General features: G+C 30.8%; 1 protein-coding gene across 3 annotated transcripts in view; it reads right to left on the bottom strand.

The window, feature by feature from the left end:
* Positions 1-27,522, bottom strand: part of LOC143193578 (uncharacterized) — a 169,464-nt gene that overhangs the window by 9,659 nt on the left and 132,283 nt on the right. For all 3 annotated transcript variants that reach the window (XM_076399878.1, XM_076399880.1, XM_076399879.1), the window contains exons 3-8: positions 5,509-5,815; positions 5,296-5,449; positions 2,640-2,962; positions 2,257-2,579; positions 1,121-1,364; positions 839-1,061 (exon numbers count right to left, since the gene is read on the bottom strand). In XM_076399878.1, the coding sequence (XP_076255993.1) occupies positions 839-1,061; positions 1,121-1,364; positions 2,257-2,579; positions 2,640-2,962; positions 5,296-5,449; positions 5,509-5,718 (1,477 nt within the window). In that variant the 5' untranslated portion in view covers positions 5,719-5,815. The remainder of the gene's footprint in view (positions 1-838; positions 1,062-1,120; positions 1,365-2,256; positions 2,580-2,639; positions 2,963-5,295; positions 5,450-5,508; positions 5,816-27,522) is intronic.

Raw genomic sequence — 27,522 nt, 5'->3', positions numbered from 1 at the left:
ATGAAAAAGTTGGAATTACTAATCAGTACCTAACCTTTAGCTACGTCTTTAGCTAAGACTGTTACTAAGACCGTAATTCGCAGTGGACTACTGACAAGACATCATAAAAACGGCGTTTATCAAAGCTTTTGCCGTCAAAAAACATGCTGTTTATTGGATGCTTGAATGTACCAACCAAAAAAGATTATCGCATTAGGGTTTGTAAGATACCGCAATTAATGTAAGATTACCACAATCTACTAGCTATAGATTATCAGACACGAAACAATGTCCTATAACTAATCGATCACTACGAAAATGTTCAAAAAATTTTATTCCAATGACTGATTTTCGAAAAGTTATTGATTTTCATCCTAAATCAATTTGTCTCTCAAATTCTTGCAATCGGAGGGACCGGGAGAACACATATTGAAGAAAATTTTTTCAATTTCATCGCACACAAAAACTGAGTGAAAAGTTCGGAATAATTCAATCACTTGGGTTTAGTAATAAATAAAGTAACTACAAGCTAAGCTAGAAGGTCCAGCTGCAGGGGCTTTTGTTTCTCTAAGACGCTGCGTATGGAAAAAATAAGTATTACAATTAGGACTAAAATCTACCTCTTCCGAAGGCTTATTTTACCAAATCGTATAGCTCGGAAATTTTACAGTTACAATGTAACATACTTAACATTAAAACCTTTCAAATGAGATGTTTGACGCTAGCATATCTCCTAGATCGTATTGGAAAAGCACAAATGATGTGAAGGAGTGAAATGAAGTGAAGAAATTTGGAATTAGTAATACTTTAAGTTAAATTAAACTTGTAGACATTATCAAAATGATAAATATAGAGATACCTGAAAATGATTTGGGTTTGATTTCCTGGATTTCCTCATTGTCCTCTTTCTTTGACACATTCTGTTCTTCCTCGTTTTCTTTTAGTTTAATTGGTTCTTCGTAAGGAATTATGGCATCAAAATCTTGTTGCTTATTTATGATAGGGACCTGAGGCGCCCGTTTCGTTTTTGTACTTTTCCTTCGAATTTTATCTCCAGTGAGAAGAGGCTGCGTATCTGATATCTAAAATACGGTTCTATTTTAAATAGTTATTCTAACACTATTAGATTATTATTATATACGTTAGCTAGGGAGTTTGTGTCGCTGCATATCGAAGAGGCTGCGCTGCTTCTCTTTCTCCTGGGTGGTCGTACGGGCACTAAACTTCCATTTTTGTCCGCGATGGTACTGGATGTTGTTGACATACATGTAGTGATACCGTTTTTATTTTGCAATCTGCGCTCCTTATGTTTCATATGATTTACCAAGGATTTATATAATGTGGCAGCTATAACTATGGCATCTTCTGACGTTTGGCAAACAAATCTATAACATAATGAATAAATTATGTAATAATAGTTAGTATAATAGGTGTATAAACTGTTATGAAATAAAGGTCTGTAGATGATAGAAATGAGACTTTAGAGAACACACAAGGCTACATAGATAAATAATATTTAGATTAAACAATGCCTATATGCTATATATTATATTAGATATAATATCAGTCAGTCAATTAGTAGAGGAATATGTTAAGTTGTGTGACTGGTACTCCACTAGTATTTCGGTTATATCCAAAGGGGACGCGGTTTCTTTCCCAGTTGGTTTTTATGTTTGTTTGTTTTTAAAATACGCCAGGTTTTTATAATTTAAGCATTCGTTTGGATTAAGACGGCTTGGCAATATTGTTGTTCTTGATAAATTGATTAAACTTAAACCAAATGATTAAACCAAAAGCATATTGAGGTATTGAGGTTGGAGATAGCAAACATTGAAAAAAACTCTTAGTCAGTGAATTCCTGGAACATATTCACTGGACAGGTATTGTTATGTTGAAGAAACACTCTGTCTAGTAGGGTAGACGACCACCAAATGAAAGTGTCACTATCTGTGAACTGGAATTTTGGAACGAATTTTTGTTGTTAAGTTACGGAAACATCCAACTAGTCCAACGGAATTTAAACATAAGCTTGCAATGTTGGATACACGGCTACGAAAGACAAAGCACCAGAATTTTAAGAGTTCGAAGACCATGGAAATTTGCGGATGGATATACTATCAATATTCACAAAGACACGTATTTGTAACGATTATAACCTGCTATAATCCTTTGGTAATTTTGGAGAAAAATTGTATATATATTAGGAATTTGGTTGGAGTCGATGAAATCATAAAATTAAACGCATAGAAATATTCAAAGTTTCAAAAATGTCCTTACCCATGGCATTCCAGTTGTTTCTGAACTCCAATTTTCCTCATAACTACTGCGAACAAAGGTGAATGCTGTTCGTTAGCTATATACTTCTTATCCGCCTCTTCAAGAGTCTTGAATAGTGACTGTTTGTCCATATTATCTGGATCTGTGATTAACGGTAAGAACGCATAACATAAATTATTGCCATTATTTTCGTGAATAACAAATTTTACAGCCGACCACACTGCAATAGATGGAAACGAATTCATCTGTTCTAAATCACCAGATTGGCCTTGATATTGAACTTTAAGACCTTGTGATGATATTTCTAATTTCCCCGATAATACCTATGATTCAGTTATTAATTAATATTAGATACCATTATTAAAGATAAGAAAATAAATTACCTTTTTACTCCGTACGACTTTCTTGTATGAGAAATAAAGTTCTCTCAATGGTTTTTGTAGACCACTTAAGCTGGTTACTTTATCCTGTAAAGGTACGCTACCCAGATAGTCTACAGAAAACGTATGGACACCTATTTGATTGGGTAGAAGACCACTATCTTTTACGACATCGCTAAACATTTTTTCAATTTTGGCCTGAACACTGTTATGGTTTGAATTAGTGGTGCTCGTGTCTGATTCAAACATACTGTCGATTTTTTGCTTGTAGATACTGTATATTGATCCGGCATCATCATTGAAATTACTTTGAAGAGTGTTTTGACCTAAATTAAAGTAAAGGTGTTAAAATATAGGGCTTGCTACATGTGTTGTATAATTTGCTTGTTGTATTTCTATGTATTACTAGATAAAAATGTGGCTTCGTTAATTTGAAAATAATTTAAAAATTATCTCTAATCTTTTAAATTTAAATGTTATTCTTGAACTATATAATTATATCAGCTGGTGCCTAATCAATCAGAGTAGAAAACAGTACTCACATTACCTAATGGGAAACTCAAGTCTCAATAATATTTTCTAATAACTGAATTTTAATTTTATTAATTTAATTTTTTTAACATAATTATTTTAAAATTAATATATAATTATTAGTGAATACGTTATTTCATATCAAATTTAATTTCAACGTCATATATTGATTATATTTTCAACAAACATAAATTCAAAACTAAAAATATATTATTTTTAGGTAGTTGCATTTGTTTTGATCAGCGATATTAATTGAAAATATAAAGAATAAATGCAAGCAATGTTAAAAATATGGCCTTCACATTTCTCTAGAGTTGGTCAGTCATCAAATAACAGTCTTCTATTTAGAATTATTGAAATATTCAGTGTACACATACACTAATGATGAAAGGGTATTTTGCTACGTTGAGTGCTGAATATTACAGCAGAAAACGGTAATAACTACCCTAAACAAATTTTATAATTATCAAGAAATAATGAGAGAAATGGCATTATTGTAAAGTTCAGCAAGACGAAACTAATTGGAATAACCTTATATCCCAACACAGACATGAAATTAAGCAATTAAAAAATTGCACCATGAGAGATTTCTGTATGGGCTTGCTAATAATGCGAGTGCTGAGTATTTTCTGTAAGGAATTACCAGAAACTATCATGTAAACACCTCCGATAAAACATGAACTTGCGGGCTGGACCAGAGATAATCAGAAAAATGCTACAAGATTTGCAGACGACACCGAGAAACTGTTTCAACTCCGTACGGTAGATGACTGTATATTTAATAGGAAAAAACAGCAGTGTTAATTAACATATGGGCATTTCTATTAAAAGGCTAAGTAAAAACCGACGGGTTCTAGATATATACCTATTTTTTGTTAGTTATTGTAGAAACAACAATGTAGGTTGGTCAGCAACGACTAATGCCAATATATTAATACACATTTCTATCCTTCTAGTACTTATCTGCTACTTTAAAATCATAAACAAGAATTAAAACATTGAGCGTTTAAAAAGTTCTATAATTTTCTTAGACTCTTTATATTACTCGTAACTAAAATATTATAACTGATATTATTGATTATTAAATGAATTGTTGAATTGGATAAATTATTAAATAAATGCCTAAATTGTCTAAAGACTGAAAAAAATAATTTTTCGACTTTATTATGAAACTAAGAAATATTATTTTATTCTATTTAATATATCAGATATTAATAAAATATAACTATAGTTTTAGGTTACTTATATAACACTACCCAAAATATTGGTCAAGGTAGAATTGTAATATTACACAGAAAATATATTAAAAAAATTGTTAATAAAACAACAGAAACGCTGAGCGTAAACAAGCAATAAACTTGAAAATGATGTTTACTTAAAACAATAGTAGGTTTTGTGTTGCTTAATAAGTATTAACGCGTTGAGATATGTTTTTATATAGGAAGTAAACTTATATGGTATGAAATTAAACTCGAAGAGAACCGTTTAGCTTAATGCTTGAATTTTCCGCAGTTTTCAAAGTAATTGACCATATCGCATAAAAGTGTTTAAACGACATAAAACCTACACATCTGTTAGGTTTTACGACAAACATTAGAGACTGGTAATTTTAAGTCTTTCGTTTAATATTAATTACTATAAAATAAAACTCAATACCGGTGATTAACTAAATGTCAGGTCTTGCATGCATTCTGATAATTTTTTCACTAAAAAGATCTTTATTAAGAAAAATTGGTAAAATATATATTAGTCAAAATATTCCCATTATAGATGCTGCTGTCAATTAGGGATGCCGAAAAATTTACATTTTTTTCAAAGTATATCGATATGTTAACCGATATATCGATATTTTTTTCAGCCGATATTTGTCACTATTTTCTAAAAAAAAATTCAAGGTATTTCTTAAACATTATAAAATTGGTACTTAATGTTAAATGTTTAGTGTGTTTTGGTGCTATTTTAAAAGTTTGTTATAAAAATATATATATTATATATAAAAATATAGTTTCCTCGCCGGCTGACACCTCTACTGTCAATGCCACATAAAACTTTTCTTTTTTGTCAGGAAAGTAATTAAGCCGCGATGTTGAAACGGTTTTTATAAAATTGTGAATTCTAAATTGTATACCGTTTTCTCTCAATCGAAATCCATTCGATTTTTGGGAATTTCCACTTTGATAGCTCATTTTGCTTCTTAAACTTTCATTTCTGGTTATCTTCTTTTCGATCAATTTTTTTGTTATCCGTCGTTCTTCAAACACCGTTTTTTCTTCACATACCTCCTATTGAACACAACAATATTATAATGTTTTTATGCACATAACAAATAATTTGGTCATACCTTCTTGTCTTCACTCTTCTGGTCTTTCGTGATATGGGAAATACTTGTCTCCTCTTCTGTTTGCACCATTTGACTGATGAGAGGTTTTGGAGGAGGCGGTGGTGGTGGTAAAGGTGTATCTTTTAGTGGATGTTGAGAAGCCAATGGTCCTAGAGGTAATGCTGGCGGTCGTGGTATTACAACACTGTCCATGGCACTACACATTACCATGGTGGTTATTTAAAACCTCCAGGTAAATTCATAGTCAAAAATCTCTACCATGTAAATGGTCAGATTTTCAATGAATTTAAATGATTCCTAGCATTACCTGAAAAAATAGGGAAGAACGAATTAGATTTCATTAAGAATAAACGATGTTTTAATTATATATTAACCAACTTCCTAAAGTCGTAACAAACATTATCTACTATAAAAGTACTAACCCATTATTATTAATACATATTACGGCAAAGAGTTTGTAATAAATAAAAATAAATAAACAATGAATACAAATTCCATCCTAAGTTCCTTTTCTAAAAAAATATAGACTGCCAATATGGTTGGCTGCTCCCGGGCTCTCTTAAGGCACTCTTAATTACAATATTACACAGAAGGTCCTTATTTTTTCCTGCAAAAGATGAAACCGCATTGTAAAAAAGTTTGTAATAGAATTTTAGTCAATTCAAATGATAATTATTTTCCCATTGCATGAAAACGTCCGCAGATCTGAACTGCTAGGCAATTTAAAATTTTATTGAGAGCATGAATCTTGCAATTCATTGTCTTCGAACTTCTTTTTCCACCATGCCATGTCGTGCCAAATAATGAATATCGAAAACGTAATGTTGAGTGTTCCATAATTAGCGTCTGTACAAACTGAATAACTCCACAATACTAAAAGAGCTATGTTATATATAACAGGTCAATTGAAAAGTCCCTGGCATGACCCATAGATGGCGCTACTAGAATTAAATCCATTTTTTTTAGTTAGCCCTAACCCTCAAAGGATGCATGTACACATTTGACATATGGATCACTAGTTTGTGAATTATAGCATTTTAAGCAACTTTTATTATTGTGAAGAAAATGGATAAAAAGGAATTTCGCGTGTTGATAAAATATTGCCTTTTGAAGGGAACAAAATACCGTTGAAGCAAAAACCTGGCTTGATGGCGAGTTTCCGGACAATGCCTCAGGAAAATCAACCATCAAGGATTGGTGTGCTCAGTTGTGGTGATATGAGCACCGAAGACGGTGAACGCAGTGGACGCCCAAAAGAGGTTGTTACCGACGAAAATATTTAAAAAATCAACAAGTGATTTTGAGTGACCATAAATTGAAATTTAATGAAATAGCAGACAATCTAAAGATATCAACTGAACCTGTACACCAAATCAAATACGAATATTTGGGTATGAGAAAGCTCTGTGCAAAGTGGGTGTCGCGCGAGCTCACTTTTGACCAAAAACAACGAGTTGATAACTCAGGGCAGTGTTTGAAGAAGATCAAGCGTAATAAACCCGAGTTTTTGCATCAATATGTGACAACGGATGAAACATGGCTCCATCATTTCAATCCGAAATCCAATCGAAAGTCATCCGAGTAGACTGTACACGATGAACCCGCTCCAAAGAGCAACAGTCGGCTGGTAAGTTTAGGGCGTATGTATTTTGGGATGCGTGTCAAATAACTTTCATTGAATCCCTTGAAAAAAGAAGGACCATCAACAGCGACTATTACATAGCATTATTGGACCGCTTGAAGGACGAAAAACGTCCACACAGGAAGTGCTGCTTCACTAAGACATTAGACCGTGTCACAAGTCAGTGAAAACAATAGCAAAAATCCATGAATTTGTCTTCGAGTTACTTCCTCATCCACCGTATTCTCCAGATCTGCCCCCCAGCGACTATTTCCAGTTCTCAGATCTCAAAAGAATGCTCGCTGGGAAGAAATTTTCGTCGAATGAAGAGGTGATCGTCGAAACTGAGGCCCAATTTGAAATAAAGGACAAATTCTACTACAAAGATGTTGTAAATGCAAAAATTGGTGTATCACCCTTGAAGGGAATTATGTTGAAAAAAGTAATTTAGCCAAAAAAATGTGTTTTACTATGGTAGGGCGGGGACTTTTCAATTGAGCTGTTAGGTATGTTGAAGGCTATAGTAATTTACAGTAACTTAACGACAGTTAAGTTAGGTTTTATAACAGTTGTTTACAGTAATACTTTTAAATTTTCGCAATAGATATCGCTTATCAAAATACAAACATTTGATAAATAAATATTAATATACAATAATATAAATATATATGAAAAATGATCTTGAGTTAATATATGTTAAAAATCTCCGTGAGTAATGCGATTAAATAGATATATTACTATTTACATTAGACAGCTTTATTAATTATCAAAATAAACCATTTTTGCATTTCGTTGCATAAAGCCATTTCATTTTCTTTCCAAAGTTATCCTTAAAATTGCTTTCCATTTTATTAAATATTTGATTATTTCGCATAGGTTATTATAATGCTTCTCGATTATATCGATAATATCTAAATTAAGCTTTTATTGCACATAATTCACGAAATCGAGTAATGAATGAGTATGGGCGATGAAAAGTAGACAACTTACTATAATAATCAAATAACTTATATTCTGCGAGAAGTAATATCAACATGATACGAGTATTTCAGAATAAAGTGTTGAGAAGTATTGTAGATGCACACAAATAATACAGCAACAGTTTTACACCCAAATCTTTGGATTCCAACTGTTATAGAAGAAATTAAGAGATTAGAAACAAGACATGAGGAAAGACTCCACTCTTATGTAAACATCGAAGCGGTGCAACTCTTGGACAACATTGAACTACTACGCAGACCCAAGAGAAGCAAATCCTGTGATCTTGTGTATTTGTGTAATAAAGTGCACAAAATGACAAAAATACCGAAAAGTGCTACAATACTTTATTTTATTTTATTAGAGACTTAGTAAGGAATAATAGGTAAGTCTAGTAGACAGGTTACGGTAAAGAAAAATTGTATGTTAGTCGACAACTACTGTAATAATATATTGATAAATAAAAAAATATATATAGCAACGTAATAGTAAGTGTTTCTTTTATATGAATTTTGTTTAAATTAAATTTTTTCCTGTAATATTGAGGGTATCAATAAGAATAAATGTATAATATTCTTTCATGTATTGTATATGTATACAATAAAATAAAGTATGTGTAATGTAAGAAGCTATTTAATTACTCGGACAATATTATAATAAAATAAAAACTTCTGACTAGATCGTGGTATTTATTTTTTATGTTATTTTTTAAAAGTTGATTTTAGAACAGCTACAACTAGTTAACAGACATTTATTTAGTTCTTACCATTGTTATTTTCTTTACACCCTCCAGGCTTTAATGTAAATCGACACGATCTCGTTGATAGATTGAAACTGCTCTTGGTTACGATGTTCAAAACCAACAGACGGCAGTATAATTAAGCTACTAACATGGATTGATTTACATATGTAAATTACTAATTGAAGATTTCTTATCTGTATTATTCAATCGAATTTAATCATCAAGAAACATGTATTTACACAAATTTATTTTATTTTTCTCTTAAAAGCAATCAGTTCTAGGCTAGTATTAACTTAAAAATCAATCAGCTTACTCGAAGGGAGCGCCACTGTTATTTCCAAGTTGTTAATGTAGATTCTGGAACAGTTAGAGCTCGATTCGGCTTTTTATTTCTTGTTTAATGGGTTTACTTTAAAAGCAGTAAATATAACGTAGTAGCATGGTAGAAGTAGCCATTCGATTTCCGGAAGCATAACATTGCAAACGGATTACCTACACAATCTTGCTTAATTACTTACTAACTATTACTTATTAACTTTACTATCTTATTTTAAGGCGCACTTTTAGTTTTAATATATATATTTATGGTAACATTATTTATGGCGGAACAGTGATTTAATATATATATATACATATATATATATATATATATATATATATATATATATATATATATATATATATATATATATATATATATATATATATATAATTATATTATACAAATCCTCCCAAAACTTCCATAATATTTTACTATTACTCAAAAGTTGTTTTATTACATGTAACAGGGCTATTATGCCTTCCTATATTTAAATAAAAAGTATAATTACAAGACTTTCACATCATGTTAGATTACCACATTAAAATAATAAGATAAATACAAAAGTTAATGTAAATAATATATATTAATGAAACCACAGATAATATTTGTCGGAATGGAGAAATCTGTTTTGAACTTTTTGTTTCCTTTTATTATTACTTGTAATAGCTTTATATTATTAGCAATTGTTTTCATTATTTTAGTATAAAGTTATTAGTTATTAAATTATATAATTATAATTAACTCTTAGTATTAAATTATTAATAGATAATATATTACTAAATTATTATTGTTTACAATACAATATACTGCAATATTTTAAAGTTGTTGGAAATTCCATAACATCCAGATTTGTTATAACGTATTTAAAATAATGTTATAAAATAAATTAATACTTTACCTCAAGTAAATTAAGATATAAATTATATATAATTAAAACTAGATTATATTTTAAAGCTCCTAAGTCCTTCTTTCTATTTGATCTTAATATTGCCATCAGTCAATAGGCTAGATCACTTGCTAGATATTTTTGGAAAACTATGACAATACTACGTATTTACTTTACCAGGAATAAAAGTTATTTCTGCCCAAAAATGGATGTGAAAGAAACATTTGAAATAGTACAGTTTTAATGTTATAGGTTTAGTCATAGACTTGTGCTTCATGTCAATATACATTATTGCAAGTACTAGCAGACAAAAGAAAATGGGTATGTAGCTGAACTCACTGATTATTTAGAACTATTCATTACTGAACGACCATATATTCACACAATTCAAAGAAAACTATTAATTAAATCCGAGCCCTAAACAAATCTCATTCACCAATATTAAAAAAGGTAACCAAATGTCTGGTTTCATACACACATAACAATTCGATGGGCAATACTAGCTAGGTTAATCAGGCTACTTGATGTACATTTAATGATGTAATTTTATCAAGTTTTTATAGAACTATGTGTGTGCGCTATGGCAAGCAGATTTCACACATTTCGAATAATACTTATTACAATATATGAAAACAAATGCCACTGAATTCACGTAAAGTAAAATAAACTAAGCAGAGATATATTTTAAGAATAGATATAATAACTTAACATATTGAAAAAAAACATAGATCTAAACTGCAAAATTTTGTAAAGAACTTGATTAAGTATTGCAGTTGCAGGTGGTTTGTAAGGTTATTCTTAAAATAAACTTGAAAATTACAATTTGTGCACTTCATTTACCATAATATTATAATTTAGGTTATTTGCTTAGATTTAATAAATCCCAGTTCAATTTTTTCGTTTATCTTTCCTTTTTGTTGGTAGAAGAGACCTATTTTCTATCTGCGAAATATTAAATAAATAATCGAAATAAAACAGAAGGGCTATAAATTGTTGAAATGTTGGAATGTTGAAAGTGATGGAAAAGGAAGATAATAGACGTTAATGTAGCGCCTTTGATTAGTGTTTGGACTTGATATGTCGACTTTGATATGTATTTGTTTCTGATAAAATATTAATAATAACAATTTCAATTCGAATTAAATGTATTTTTGATAATATTTCAATACTATATAATTATTATAACAGGTCAATTGAAAATCCCCGGCCTGACAAATAGATGGCGTTACTAGAATTAAATCTATATGTTTTTAAGTTAGCCCTAACTAATCAAAAGATGGGCGTATAAATTTGACACCTGTCGGATCATTATTTTCTGAATTATAGCATCCTGAGTGAAGCAACTACAGTTATTGTGAAAAAAAATGGGTAAAAAGGAATATCGCGTGTTGATAAAACATTGCCTTTTGAAGGGAAAAATACAGCTTAAGCAAAAACTTGGCTGATGCCGAGTTTCCGGACACAGCCCCAGGAAAATCAACCACCAAGGATTGGTATGCTAAGTTTAGACGTGGTGAAATGAGCACCGAAGACGGCGAACGCATTGGACGCCCAAAAGAGGTTGTTACCGACGAAAATATTTAAAAATCCACAAAATGATTTTGAATGACTGTAAATTGTAATTGTATAAAATAACAGACAGTTTAAAGATATCAACTAAATGTGTATATCATATAATTTGTGAATATTTGGGTATGAGAAAGCTCTGTGCAAAGTGGGTGCCACGCGAACTCACTTTTAACCAAAAACAAGGACGAGTTGATGATTCGGAGAGGTGTTTGAAGATGATCAAGCTTAATAAACCCGAGATTTTGCATCGGTATTTGACAATGGATGAAACATGGCTCCATGGTTTCACTTCGAAATCCAATCGACAGTCATCCGAGTGAACTGCAGACGACAAACCCGCTCGAAAGCGTGGGAAAACGCAACAGTCGGCTGGCAAGGTTATGGCGTCTGTATTTTGGGATGCGCATGGAATAAATTTAATTGACTACCTTGTAATAGATGAGACCATCAACAGCGACCATTGCAGAGCTTCATTCGACCGTTTGAAGGACGAAATCAACGAAAAACGGCTGTATTTGAAGAAAAATAAAGCTGCTACACCAAAACAATGCACCACGTCACAAGTCAGTGAAAACGATGGCAAAAATCCTTGAATTGGGTTTCAAATTTCTTCCTCATTCACCGCTTTCTCCAGATCTATTTCCCAGCGACTATTTCCTGTTCTCAGATCTCAAAAGAATGCTCGCTGGGAAGACATTTTCGTCGAATGAAGAAGTGATCGACGAAACTAAGGCCTATCTTGAAGCAAAGGACAAATCGCACTACAAAATGTTATCGAAAAGTTGGAGGGTAGCTATAATCAGTGTATCCCCCTTGAATTCATAGTTCCCCTGTTGAATAAAAAAACCGTTTTGCCAAAAAAATATATGTTTTACTATTGTAGGACGGGGACATTTCAATTAACCTGTTAAGTCTCTATTTTTGAGGCCCTTTCTTTGATTCTCTGAAGATTTTTATTTGGGTTTTGAGTAAAGCCGATTTTTGGTACTGATTGTACTGAATCAAGCTGATATCAATTGAATAAATTATGAAATTATTCCAAATAATATACCGCATGTCTTGATGAATGCTGTCCATGTGATTTTAAATTACTTATGAAACTTTATTGGCTATTTTATATAAAAGCAAAAATTAACTTTATTAATTAGTGTTTGTTTAATTTATAAAATACAATTTATCACAAAAATTCTGGCAAATAAAGTAAACTAAAATAGAACAAAGATTTTTCAGAACAGAACAAAGTGATGATACTACGATTGAAAGTGGTGAAGGTAAATGAATTGTACGCATTATGCCGAAAAACGTTTATTGCCTTCTTACGTGTTTGTTTTGATTACACTCAAATATAGGTAAATAAATTATTATTTTTTTAAAGAGTCTGATGTATTATTGGTATAAAATATGACAAGGGATGAACATTTTTTTGTTTTTTGTTATATGCGCCAAATAAAAATGGATGTAATTTAAAAATGCATGTTATTTGAATTTATGTTGCTGACATGATAAACATCTCAACTCACTGTCAATGTCACTGAAGCTAACGTAAACATCGAAATATACACTGTGTGCTGTGTTTGATGGAATTATATGAAAAATAACTATGTCGCTTTATTTATTCACTACAATATTCTTATCAGATCAATAAAATTGCCTTTGATTTACATTAACTTTGAGAAAACATTGGAATACTTATATGTAATAGACCACCAGCGTTAAATCCTACTTGTCGATATATCTGGAACAGTCAGTATCGTTCGGCAAGTTATGGTTCTACCATAGTGGTCCTACTTTGTAGGCTATAAATATCGTTTAATGACGTAGTAGTATAAGCTTCTGTTTTTTATTATTCAATTCCTAGATTCTCAAGATTGCAAACAAATTATCTACATATGTTTTTCCTGCTTATTTATTGATTTATGGTAAAAAATATGGTATTTTTTGATTCTAGTATATTTACTCAGTGGATTAGATAATTTAATAGTTCTTTTAAAGTTACATAAGTGTTAAGATGCCTATCAATTAGATCAATAAAATATGTAGTAATATGACAACTTATTCAATCAACATTTTTTAACAGTTATTTATTATTTTTATATATATTTATTTTTATAGCAGTTTGGTATGTTTAGGTTCTCATCAATTTCACTGGATTGAACTAATTGATATTTTCATGGTTATTCTAGTTTGCTATAACACTTTATGCAATAAGTAATAATATAACTTTTCGGCGGAATTACACATAGTATTAAACGCTTTTTGTATCAAATTAGAAAGAGATTAATGAGTGGAGGGAAATTAGCGATTTTTTTTGATAACATCTTTATTAGATATGCTAAGAAAAATCTTAATTATTAAATAATATATTACTAGATTACATTTGTACTTGGATTAATTCACAAGCACAAGCGAGTGTAAGAAAATACATCAATATATATTCCTCAATTATAAAATTATAATAACTTATAGATATAGTTTACACTAAAGGTATACACATTATATAAGTTCGTATGGTTTGGTTCGCTTCAATCTCCTGACATCCTGCGCGCTGTCCGGCCGTTGTATTGCTTCCACGTTAGTATGATTTCGTTAGTTAGTTCTTCGTTGGTTATGTAGCGATAGGCATTGGTAATAATAGAAGAATTTTGTTTTGACAGCGTTGGTTGATGATAAATCAATCTCTTTGATTTTAGATTAAGTTAAGAGTATCTTCCGACTAACCTGTATAGTTGTTTCATTTTGACTCTAATGTGCTTTACTTTTTGTCTAACATGATGTTTCCAATTGTCCGTACTGTACGTATTATACTGTCAAGATGGATGCCGAATGATATTCGCCGCAATGCAAAATTAGCATGAACAGATTTGGAATTATTAAGTTGAATTTTCCAATCCTTCGTCCACCCTAGGCAGAGATATGTCGTTTGCTAAAATAAATGTGTCGTCATCAAAGGCTACAAGTAGGGTTTATTTTGTTGTTGGTATTTTAGCTGTGTAGAGCAGATACAGTAGAGGTCCTAAAATTCTGCCTTGTAGAACTCCTGCTGATATTGTTTTAAATGTCGAGAACACCATTTCGTGCGAGACTAAATTTTTTTCGGATATGCAGTAATTAACAATAGTTGCGCGGTAACAATTAATTAGAAATAATTGGTATTAATAATATTTCTGCTTCTTTACGATATCAAATTTTAACTATACTTATTCCGAAATTATATTGAAAATTTAACTATCAAATGTCCCTCTTTATATATAAATATGTAATATAAACCATAATGTATTGTTTTAAAAAAATTAAATAGTTTTTTTTGTTTGAAATAATTTTAAAAGGGCATATTTTCTACTATATAGAAGTCCTAACGGATTATTTCAATTAATTTTATGCTCACCCAATGATGCCTGTTCATGAATGATTTGAAACAGAACGAGTGTAAGTGTATTTTAGTATTTAAAATGTTAAACTATGGATCATTGATTTTTGGTGATTTATACTAATTAATATATTTGTAGTTTAATTATGATGTTATAAATGTTGAAATTGGGAATTTAGGAAAAGGAATGAAACAGTCGTTGAATAATTAATAATTTAGAATATTAAATTAAATTACCAACGTGACAAATAAAATTTCATTGACGTAAAACATTCTTCATTTTCACCAGTACAATTTCTCTTTTAATACCTTGATATAACATTATATGCAATTATGTTCACTACGGTGAATTCTACTAAGTCATTTATGGTAAATCGACCATACATTTGTAATTACTGTCAGATAATAAAGATTGTTCGTTGTTCGTTGCAGAAATTCTATCAAAATTAGACTATGGTTAATCTAAATACGTCAAAGTCATATCTTTAATATTCTCTTAAAACATGCTCTAAGAAATATGTACATAGATTTTAAGTACTTTGTTAAAAATGAAGGTATCTATATTAAGATCTTGAAGGGAAAAATGCATTTAGGCTGAACATTGACGAAAAAGAGGCTTGCAACATGCGGTACTCATCAGACATTCTTCTATTTGTTTTTCGTCGGTATCGTTTACAGCTCTGGTGGGTACATCTAGTTATACGGGTATATATGAATCAGTTGACTCTTGGATATATTCAAAATATCTATTATTAGAATATATATTATATGACATGGCATAATAATAGAAATAATACTTTTGAAATAAGAAAATTTTTGAAGAATTAACAGATTTTTAAAATACCTAACAATTTTTCAAGTGTGGCAGACTTAATAATTAGGCAGTGTTGTATTATGTCAACGTTTTTACAAAAAAAAAAAACGTTAAAAAAAAGAAATTTATTTATTCTCCACTTATAGAAATAGTAATTAATTGGTTTTATTTCGATATCTCAATATTTGGTAACGTATTTTTATTATTATGTACTTGCTTTATTTTCTATTGCATTAATATTATTTGATATACTGCTTTTGAATTCAATGAATTACAACAATTCTAGGACGAAAACTAAGCTCAAACTATCCAAGAAGGAATTACTTTCAGCCAGCTTAGCACTTGAATCAACAGTTTCCATATGAGAAGTGTTAAATGTTATTGAATAAATGAACGCAAGCTGAATGGCACGCCATTTCAAACTATTTGCCACCATTTTCAACCGTATTGTGACTGGCAATGGACCTACTACGGTGACTCTAAGTGAAATAATCATGGATTAGCCCAAGAGAGCCATCCACATGGAAACTCACACGGAATATTCATGGCTAACCATACCATTTTATTTTATTACTAATTGAGAAAACCGAATGAAGTTACTAGAGATATCTACCGACTACATATGGACAAGATTTATATCCTGTTGATGTCACATGACAACGCTCAGCTGCACGTTGTAAGAGTTGCCAGAAATATAATGTTATAGCTTGAATGGGAAGTTCTGCTACATCCAGTATCCTCACAGACGATGGAGCAAAGCTTGTTGGTACATGATTTCCACATATTGGAAAAAATAATGGAAAATATTTTAACTAATATATATTTTACCAAATTTTATCAATTTTTCAAACTGCCCTTTATATATATATAAAAAAAATAAATTTATAAATATAAAAATATTAGGGCACATACAAGCAGCTGATATATAATTAAAGTCATTAGAAAAGTATGGTAACAATTTGAAACTAATTATATTGTATTAAAATAATAGGTTTAACACTAAAATTTTAGTTTAATTGTTTTTGCCGATATAGTATATTCTTATAAACCATTTTAGGCATTCAATCATTTACTGATATAATAGAGTTGATTCAATCAAACGATAAAAAAGCTTTTACACGTTTGCGACTATATACCGATTAAAAGTTAATTAAAATGTTGGTAAAAAGAGATAATCCATCTGTTGGAATTATTGCATTTATATATAAAACAACGTAGAGTGTTTCTATCTGTTTTAATATTTTTTGTTGCTGTTGCGTTGCGATCTGTTAAATTATGTTAAAATATGCTGCTTTTTATTATTTTTTTATTATATTTTCATTTATTCGTTTATTTGCCACTATTTTTATGTTATTTCAATTCCATTTTTAAACTATTATTTTTATTTTTTTTTGTCAACTGTCATGAAAATATCACTTCAAGAGTAATAATGTGGAAAATTACTGAAATCATTTTTAAATATATCTAAATTTAATAACATCTTTAATTTTGGTTTTAATTGGCTTATAATTGGCAACTGTTTTAATACTATTTCTATAATAAAATATCACGGTTTGGATTTTTATCATGGAACATTTTTAAAACTATTACAATGAATACACTATCATCATCAGTCATCTACGGAACAGGTCATAACTAGCTTAACTCAATATAAACGTGTATTATCAGTATTACCTACATTTTTGGGTAGATAAATATGTGGAATAATTAGTGTAATAAGAGCAAGTATTTTTTCTAATAGTGTTTATTTAGGGCGGAATACATTATTTTCTTACATGCTGTCATAAGTGAAGAAACTGAAACAAATAAATTTATAAATAATTTAATATGTGGTGGCGAAAGTTCTACTATTTATTATTTCTTGATATGTTTGAGGCGTTGATCCAAATAATTTGCATAATAAATTCCAATTTAATTTTTCTATTGGGAATTTCAGTCCAAACTTATTATGATATAGTAAACAGGTTATATTTGTCTAATAATGTAATTTTGTGTAGTAAAAAAATGTCTTTGAACGAAACAACAAAAGTAAGGAATGTTGAAAAAGCAATATCCGTCCGATCCGTCTATCTTACTGAATAAATCAATAATGCTAAGTGGAAGACTGTTATTTTATATAAAGAAATGCTATAACCATGGAATTTAACAGTTGTTTATATCAACACTTCTCATATCCACCAAGAGACACCGCTGATTAAAATACATACAAGCGCCTAATAAAATGACATTATTGAAACTATTAGAACTTAATAAAATAGTTATATTGTGAAATTTAATGTTTTTACAAATTTTAAAGAATAAATAGTAAGTCATAATTTCAATCTTATTATAAAATGTATATTATAAGGCATATGTATTTTACTACATTAGCAAACAGTAATATGATAAAACAAGTTAATAACCACTTTAATTTTTCTAAAATTAACCTATCATTTAAATCGATCATTTAAAGTTCCCATTATAATGATGCTGATTACTGGTGTTTGTGAAGAAAGCAAAAGCCTGATTATACTTTCAGATAATTTATCTATATTACTGTTATAACATGTACAGATTCCATATGTTGTAGCAGTTAAAGAACGGCAATTTAACTTAAATATGATTCAATTTATTTAAAGTTAGTTGATGATGTGATCGGTAAATGCATAAGGACATTGTTCAATACAGTTATGTAATTAAAAACATTTTTGAATTTCTTATTTTTTTAACACATATATTGCTGTATTCAGTAATCCGAAACTATTTGATTAATATAAAAGCATGGTATGGTAATGTAATACAGTAATATAATGCAATAAAAAGTTTTCGTTATATAAAAAAAGTATTATGAATAAAATTTAGGTAGTTTTCAAATTGTTTCTTAATTAATGTGTGACGTCATAGCAGGTTCAGGTCTTAAGCAATGTAGCATTTAATTTTACACTAATTACAGAGGTTTTTCTTAATAAATTATATTATGTTTTTTTATTAACGCGTTTCATTTGGTAATCACTCAAATACAAAGTACAAAATATACTATAACATTTATTTTGTGTTAATACTTATTTTTTACCTGTTCTGTTTCCAAATTAATTTTCTCTATTACATTAGGATGATGCTTCAATCTCTCTTGAGTCACGATAATTATTAAACATGTATTAATATCTCGGCTTGGTAGGCGCAGTAGTTTTGACAGCAAGGAGGCCCTCCTACTGCAACGATTACCACGGATTCAAATCCCACAGGATATGGATGTAATATATTTTTGTGATTGGATATGTAAATATCCCTAAGCAACAATGTGATAGTGACAAGGAATAACCATCCCAGTCACGGCAGTACCAAGACTGGATGTTTTCTAGGACGGTCTCTAAGTTGGTCACTCGCCAGTTGGGAGGTTTAATACGGATAATCCTGGTTTGGTTAACCCACTTTAAGTAATGGGTTCAGGCTAGATAAACCCTAATTGAAGAAAAGGAGATTTGAACATATAAGTAAAATAAATATTTGTAATTTAATTAAGATTTTATTTTCAAGCAGTTATGGAGAAACAACGTAACGATAATATTATATAAATTATTTTACCTATTTCATATGATTCAACTTGATTAAACGATGGTACTTATTTATCCAAGTAACATTTTATTTATAATTTTTTTATATATATTTTAAAGTCTCCTTTTACCAACTATGGATTTATCTGGACTGGGCCTAAAGTTTAACGTGGGCTCCGAAACACGGTCCTAAGCATTAAGCCTACCAACTGGCGAGTGACCAATTTTAGAAATCATCCCAGAGGACATCCGGTCTTACCCAGCCTGGTTACTGGCGTGACTGTGATGATTTTCCTTGTCGTATTTTACACTCTTGCCTAGAATATTCACAAATTTTAAACAATCACAAAAATAAATTTACGACGACCATGCCCCAGCATGATTCGAACCCGCGGCTATCGCAACACTAGGAGGACCGTCCCATCGCCTTTACCACTGCGCCACTAAGTCGGCTTTTGTTTATAATTGAAGTAACTATAAAAGAATGAATTCAGAAGATATGTTGTTAGTCATGAGTTATATACTTTGATGTGGTTCTGTTTGAAAAACTGAACTTAGCAATATTAAATTGGTAAGTATTTATGGTGACTTATTCCAAGAAATTCTTAAGTGAAATAAAATTACCACCAGAAAATACCCAAAACTATAGATACAAGGAATTGAATTTCATTTACATTTAATAGCGAAGCAATCTTAAGCTGTTGCCATTTTGTCTGATTATGACTAAAACCTCATTTGGAAACGTATTAAACTATTTATTAAATTTATTGAAATTATTAGTTAACTATATCTAACTGTAAATATTTTTAAGTTATTTAGCATTGTATTTTATTCAATAATCATCAATTTGCCAATGATAAAGATTTCAGAACATCAGCTATTTTAATCAACAAAAATGTAAACATTAACTGTGCTAGAGACCACTAGGATCTACACCCGATAAGGTACTACATATTTTATTGAAGACTATGGTGGATTTAGGTATATCATCTGCATATGGTTAATTTATATCATTGGTTTGCGGTTTTACCATATTACCTGTAATCATTTTTAATTAAAAGAAGTTATTTATTATTGTAGGGAAAATATTTTCTTTTAACCCTTTATGTTGTTATTGTATATATGAAATTGTCAAACGTTCCCAAAATAGAAACTTCTAATATAATAGCGAGTAAGCTGACTAATATGATTTGTAAATACCAATCACTTAGACTCTACTTTTTGAGTACAGTTCGTGTGGATTGGCAGTATTATAAGGTGCGAACACTCAGCTGCAAAGGAGCTATTTGCATGTGTTGTGAGGCCGAACTACTTTAATTATTACAGGTGTTGTACAGATTACTGTGGCGTGTATATTAATATATTAGTAATTAGTTTTCAAACTCTACGACTATGAAATGCAAACTATATCATGAAGAGTATTAAACGAGTCAACATCTGTTTAAACAAATATAGCGCTAACATCAGAGAACATTATATCGATCGAAAAGTTAGTACAATTATATTGAGTCTCGAGAACATGCTCCGTAGTTGGTTGGTAATTCGTAAACAGGTCGCCACTCCCATTTAAACAATGACAGCAAAATTATGGTATACAAATACTCAAGCAAATCTGGACAACGGCATTCAACCATCTGGCACAGCAAGCAACAGCAATATTGAAATATTGGAAAGGTTCCAGAGCAAGGCTTTAAGGAACATGCTCGATATCTCTCAAAGCATGAACAACAGGTATATGATCGGGATGTATCGGTGTGCGAAAAGTTAGGCACAAAATAATTCAGTATGATATAAAGTATTAGAGGAGACTTGCGTATAATAGGTCAATTGAAAAGTCCCTGGTTTACCATAGTAAAACGCATTTTTTTGGCAAAATTAGCTTTTTTCATTCAACATAATTCCCTTAAGAGTAATACACTGATTATACCGACCCTCCAACCTTTCGATACCATTTTTGTAGTACGATTTGTCCTTTGCTTCAAAATAGGTCTCAGTTTCGGTAATCACCTCTTCATTCGACGAAAATTTCTTCCCAGTGAGGATTCCTTTGATATCTGAGAAAAAGAAATAGTTAGAAATAGTAGTCGCTGGGGGCCAGATCTGGAGAATACCGTCAATAAATCTGATGGATGAGGAAGCAATTCGAAAACCAATTCAGGGATTTTTACCATCGTTTTCATTAACTTATGACAGGGTGCAATGTCTTTGTGAAGCAATACTTTCTTCTTCTTCAAATTCGTTTGTTCTTGGGCGACTTTGTCCTTCGAACGGTCCAATAACGCTATGAAATGCGCATCACAAAATACAGACGCCATAAGCCTTACCAGCTGACTGTTGCGTTTTCCCAAGCTTTGGAGCGGGTTCATCGTGTGCAGTCCACTCGGATGACTATCGATTGACTTCGGAGTGAAACGAGAGCCATGTTTCATCCATTGTCATATATCGACGCAAAAACTTGGGTTTGTTACGCTTGATCATCTTCAAACACCGCTCCGAATTATCAACTCGTCAATGTTTTTGGTCAAAAATGAAATCGCGCGGCACCCACTTTGCACAAAGCTTTCTCATACCCGAGAATTCGTGAATGATATGATCTGCTATTTCATTCAATTTCAATTTACGGTTATTCAAAATCATTTTGTGAATTTTTTAATGTTTTCGTCGGTAACAATCTCTTTTGGGCGTCCACTGCGTTCACCGTCTTTTGTGCTCATTTCACCACGTCTAAACTTAGCATACAATTCTTGATAGTTGGTTTTGCTGGAGCAGTGTCCGAAAACTCGGCATCAAGTCAAGTTTTTGCTTCAACTGTATTTTTTAACTTCAAAAAGCAATATTTTATTAAAACGCGAAATTCCTTTTTATCCATTTTTTTTTAACAATAACAAAATTTGCTTCACTCAAAATGCTATAATTCACAAACTATTAATCCGACTGCTGTCGAATTTTTACACGCATCTTTTAAGGATCAGGGCTAACAAAATGTGCTAGGCCGGGGATTTTTCAACTGACCTGTTACAAACAAACTGGATGGGACTGGCCTACATATTGAAACTTTACCATTAAAATATTAAACATTTTAGATAATGGACAACACAGTAACTTATTGTTCTGGAACAGATTGCGAAGGCAGAACGGAGAAGGAAAAAAATATTGAACTCTATATCTGTTTTTAATAAATTTTATATAAATCTACTACTAAAAGCAGTGCAGAAACAACATCTCCTTAACGAACAACAACTCGCATCTCAAACGAATTGGATACAAATCATTTTACACTCGCACGCATCTAATGAAATCATTGTAAGATGCGTGAAAAAAATTGAATTACTTTTTAAACCAAAACATGATCAATTTCCAAAACCTTCCGAAGAGATGACCAGAGTATGTAGTCGAGATCAGAACACTACTGAACCTCTATTATCAAAAATCCTGACTGCTTTTCTCGGCTGGATTCTTACACCATAGTATTCAATACTTATGAAATTTATTTTCATACTAAACTGGATCAAAAAAGATCAAAGTCAAATAATAAATTATTGCTAAAATAGTATCATATTAGAATCGGCAAAAATCAACCATTTGCCCAGTTTTAGGTTTTTTCTATCGCTCGATTTATTTCTTCTATATATCAATCATATACTTCTACTTCAGTTATTTCATATTTCATCTTTCGGTACTATTACATTATTAAAATCTGATAAGTATGTTATGAGCTAAAATAGGATTACATTAACTGTTATTTAAAAGTTCATAAACACAAAAGAAATCGCCTGTCGCTACAAGTAAATTATATAGACCTATATAAGCACATCAGTTTCAGACTTCCAAGGTACGAATAATTGTTTGTCAGCTGAAAACTACGAATAAGACAGACGATAAGACGGGGCACCATCTGGTGGTACGAAGAAATAATCGTATGACATATGTTTTACGCCGTATCATCTATCTTCACGTGAGAATTCTGCTGTCTTCCTTAAATGGTTGAGACAATCGATGTACTGTAAAGGTGATTTATTAACTAAGGAGGTTTGAACATTCGATTAAGTTCTAATTATTAAAACAAGCATTAAATAATTTTTGTTATGTTTTATTAGTTGATTTACAATTTATTGATTTTAAAATTCAGATCAATGCCGTTACTATTTTCTATTAATATTTATATAACATATATATTAATATTTGTGTAACATATTTATTGAACTAACAGTAATTTCTGCTTTAAAAAATAAAGTATTAAAAACCATTAAATTACTATTCATAATGATATTAGTCCAGTGCTCATTTTAAATCCATATCTGTTTTATTTACTTTTATGATACCTGTTTTATTTTAAGTGACATAACAATACTTTGTATAAACTTACTATATTTTCCTAATTTATTTAAAAATCTGAATAATTATATCTTTGCTGTGTTTTACATTTCATATTTTATTTTTGTACTGCTCTAGATTTATTAGTTGGTCCATTTGTTTTTGTAATAGCATCAGTTTTGTTTTAACATTAATTTTAAAATGTTATAAAAACAAATCCGCTGTATAGTAATAATACATACTATAAAAAATAAATTATAAGAGCTATAAGCTAACTTGATTCTTAAAGTACTCGTATATTCTCTTACTTATATATTTCTACCAAAAAACAACTAAGAAAATGGTTCACATCGGTAAATTTTACCACTATAATTTTGTAGTATATAACTAGTTAGTTCCAATATTCATTGATTCTGCAAGTACAGAATATCTAAAATTGGACCAACTTCAAATGGAGCGATAGATATTCTATCTGAACTCAGTTGCAATGTGCAGATACTCTTCATTAGAGAAGCCGTGAATCGCTAAAAGTTCCAAAAACTCGTAAATATATACGGCTTGCAATATTGAATAAAGCCTCTAACATCGACAAACAAACATATTAAATAAATAATAATTAAATAGATAAATTTAATTAGTAGCCAGGAAACAAATAAAAAAATAACTTGTTTAACGCTTGAATATCTGAACATGGCGCAGGAATATAATGAAGCTATAAATAACAATAATGCAATAATAAAGGCAAGACTAACAACACTGATCTTCACATACAAAATGAATACGCCATATGCATGAATTGAAAATAATTTTCGTGTTATGATATTATCTGCTAATATTTAAATTGTTCTACATTTGATTTCATAAATTGCTTTTAACCTAGATAATTTTTATATAATAGATACACAGAAATTTAAACTGCAATACTAACTATAAATACTAGATACTTGTTAGCCAAACTTTGCGGTTGTAGTTCAACGAATAAATACTTAGGCTGATATTAAATGCACAAGACGTTATGCAGATACTCATATATTATTTATGTGATAAATTAATAAAATAGGTGCCACCCCACTAACCCAAGGTCTTTAAAAAACTTTAAACTTTAAAAAAGGAGTAGAAGAATTCCGGAAAAAGTTTATTATATGACGGCTTGGCAGCTTTGTAGTTACGTAGAGTAGATGAGGACCGTCTTATTGTAATATATTTTAGGAGGCGTTTCTGATTACTGTTATCTATAGACAAAGTACAAAATTCAGTAGTATCCAATTAAAGTATAAATTATCGAGGTTTAACAACTCCAACTCAAATTTAATCATATTAAAAACGTCTGATGTCTAATGGGACATACTTTTTATATTCAAAAATTGTTAGGAAATTAATAAACTCCTATATTGCAATATATTCTGCAAGCTTAATGATGATACGTAATAATATCGCTTATTAATTTCGTTGTAACTCATTGTTTTTTTATTCTTCTTGCACTCACTCTTCCAAAGGTAATAAATGTCTTATATCATTTATTTATATTCTAAAACTGTTATAATCTAATTCTAACTATTCTGTGTCTACTAGGCAGGTGGGATTGTAGTAATGGCTCTTCACAGATATCGAGCACATTTAATAGTTTAGCGAGTGCGTTCAGAAAGATGGCTATGTTGAATTTGCTAGGCAATCGATAGTAGCCAACAGTTCGATATCATACGTGCTTAAGAATTCAGTTATGCAATAAATCGGGTTTACCATAAGTCCAAGTTCTTTACGCTTTATTAATATACGAGGATGGTACGATAGGTACCTGGTCTACAAAAGAAAACCGAAAATTTTTTTCTCAACATAGTCTCCTCTTAGCTCCAACCCAGCGATGCTCCAATTTCTTTAACTTCGTCCGAAAAATACGTTTCCCTACGCTTAACAAAGCGCGCTGCCGCGGCGGCAGTTACCTCCTCATTTGACTGAAATTTCTGCCCGCCAAGTGACTTTTTTAAGTTCAAAAGCAGAAAAAAGTCGCCCGGTGTCAAATATGGAAAACACGGTAGACGGGACATAATATTAATGCCAAATTCGACCGATTTATTCGTGGCAAGTGCGAAGGTGTGAGCCGGCGAATGAGACCATTTTTTTTCTGTAATTCGGCGTCGAATCGACGGAGAAACTCCTTCAGATTGCGCTTAAACAACGTCAATCACTGCTCAGATGTGGTCTCACGGCTGAGCTAGTCCGGAGCAAACAAACGCGGCAACCATCGCGCCAACAGCCTCTCTCATACCCAAAATACTATGCAGCACTAACACCTCAGTTACCTCGCACATCTTGAACCGATAGTCTGCCAATATGAGTTCGTGGATCTTATCCTCCGTGGTGGCAGTTTTCTGGACAAGTCCGATTCGACTGAAACTTCAATAGTAGAAACAGAATAGGTAAATTAGAAGTTCTCTCAGTTAACTTATAATCCAGTCCAGATCAAAATCGTATATATATCGAGATATGCAGCCGATCAACATTTTTCATTTCAGTTTTTATTTATTTGTTTGGTATTTTTATTATACCGTATTTGTTATGGAAATTAAATTATTATTATGAAATTTTACTAGAAATAGTTATTAATTATAAAGGATTTAATTAACTTGAACTATGTTAATAAAATTTATTTTTTTGTGATTGTTTTGAATCTTTTGATACAGAGTTTCTCAATTTTCTTTATAATATATCATTGATATCAATTATTTAGAGATGCCACATCTAGTGTATTTTTTCTTATTTTCAATTCTTCTACAGATTCGTGGCTTTCTGCATATCCATATTTACAATATTCATCACTTATTCATTAATTAACCAGAAACAAGGCTTTTAACGTATAAGTATAGGAATACAGGAATAAGTTAAGTTATGGTTGTAGAACAAAAAGTTATAGGAATAAGTTACAGGACAACGTCAAAAGTCCGATTTTCATCGGTTCGCCTGTTGCCGATCACCACCAGCGTTAGTAAAATGGTAACTAATGTAAATATTTAAACAGTATACCTTTAAAATAATCTTAATTTAATCTTTGTAGGTATAAAAATACATTAATATCTTCATTCGTGCCTGATTTAGGCAGTTATTACAATCTAATAAAATATACTGTTAGCTACGTCTTCTTTTTTCTTGCCTATAGCCGATATATTCTTACTCCAGCCCAATCAGCATCATTTCCTGATGTTTAATTCAAGATCAGATACTTCATTGAAACAATAATAGTTCTATGAAATATACATCATTGTAAACAATCTAACGTTACTGATGGTTGGCACTGATATCGAACGACATCTGTGGGACGTAAGACGGAAAACAAAAGAGGTTCGTAGAAAAATGAGCATCGGTGGCGTTGAGCTAGTAACGGAATCAGTCGAAATACGAGGCAGCTGACTCGTGCAGTGTGGGTACGAATGGAACCGTTTCCATTTTCAATAACGATACTGTTATATGACTATTGAAGTGCGTACCTCTTTTAAAGGATTCCCATCGTTGATTTGAAGAATCCTTATTTGAAACCCAAATTGCTAACGGGATCGATGTGTATTTATTTGCTATTGGTTATAAGAGTAATAGGAATAAATGTAATACGAGCGCCTAGTGGATACATGAAATCGGAAGTAAGAAATTTGATAATAATTAATTTTTTTTAATAATATATAATATTTTCAAAATAAGCAACTCAATTTATCGTTTAATTTAATAAAAAATGTTATTATTAAGTTGATAAAATACGTATTTGTTCTTCAATTGTTCCTCTGTTATTAGATAGATTAAAACATCTTCAGAAATAGCATATAACAGGATAACATATAAAATGCCATCAACAACTAGAAGATAATTAAAATTTGCCTTC

This window comes from Rhynchophorus ferrugineus, unplaced genomic scaffold, assembly GCF_030347505.1.
Source record: "Rhynchophorus ferrugineus isolate W39M unplaced genomic scaffold, kcgeb_rfMv2 rfM3, whole genome shotgun sequence".
NCBI lineage: Eukaryota > Metazoa > Arthropoda > Insecta > Coleoptera > Curculionidae > Rhynchophorus > Rhynchophorus ferrugineus.
This window is presented reverse-complemented; position numbering and strand designations above follow the sequence as displayed.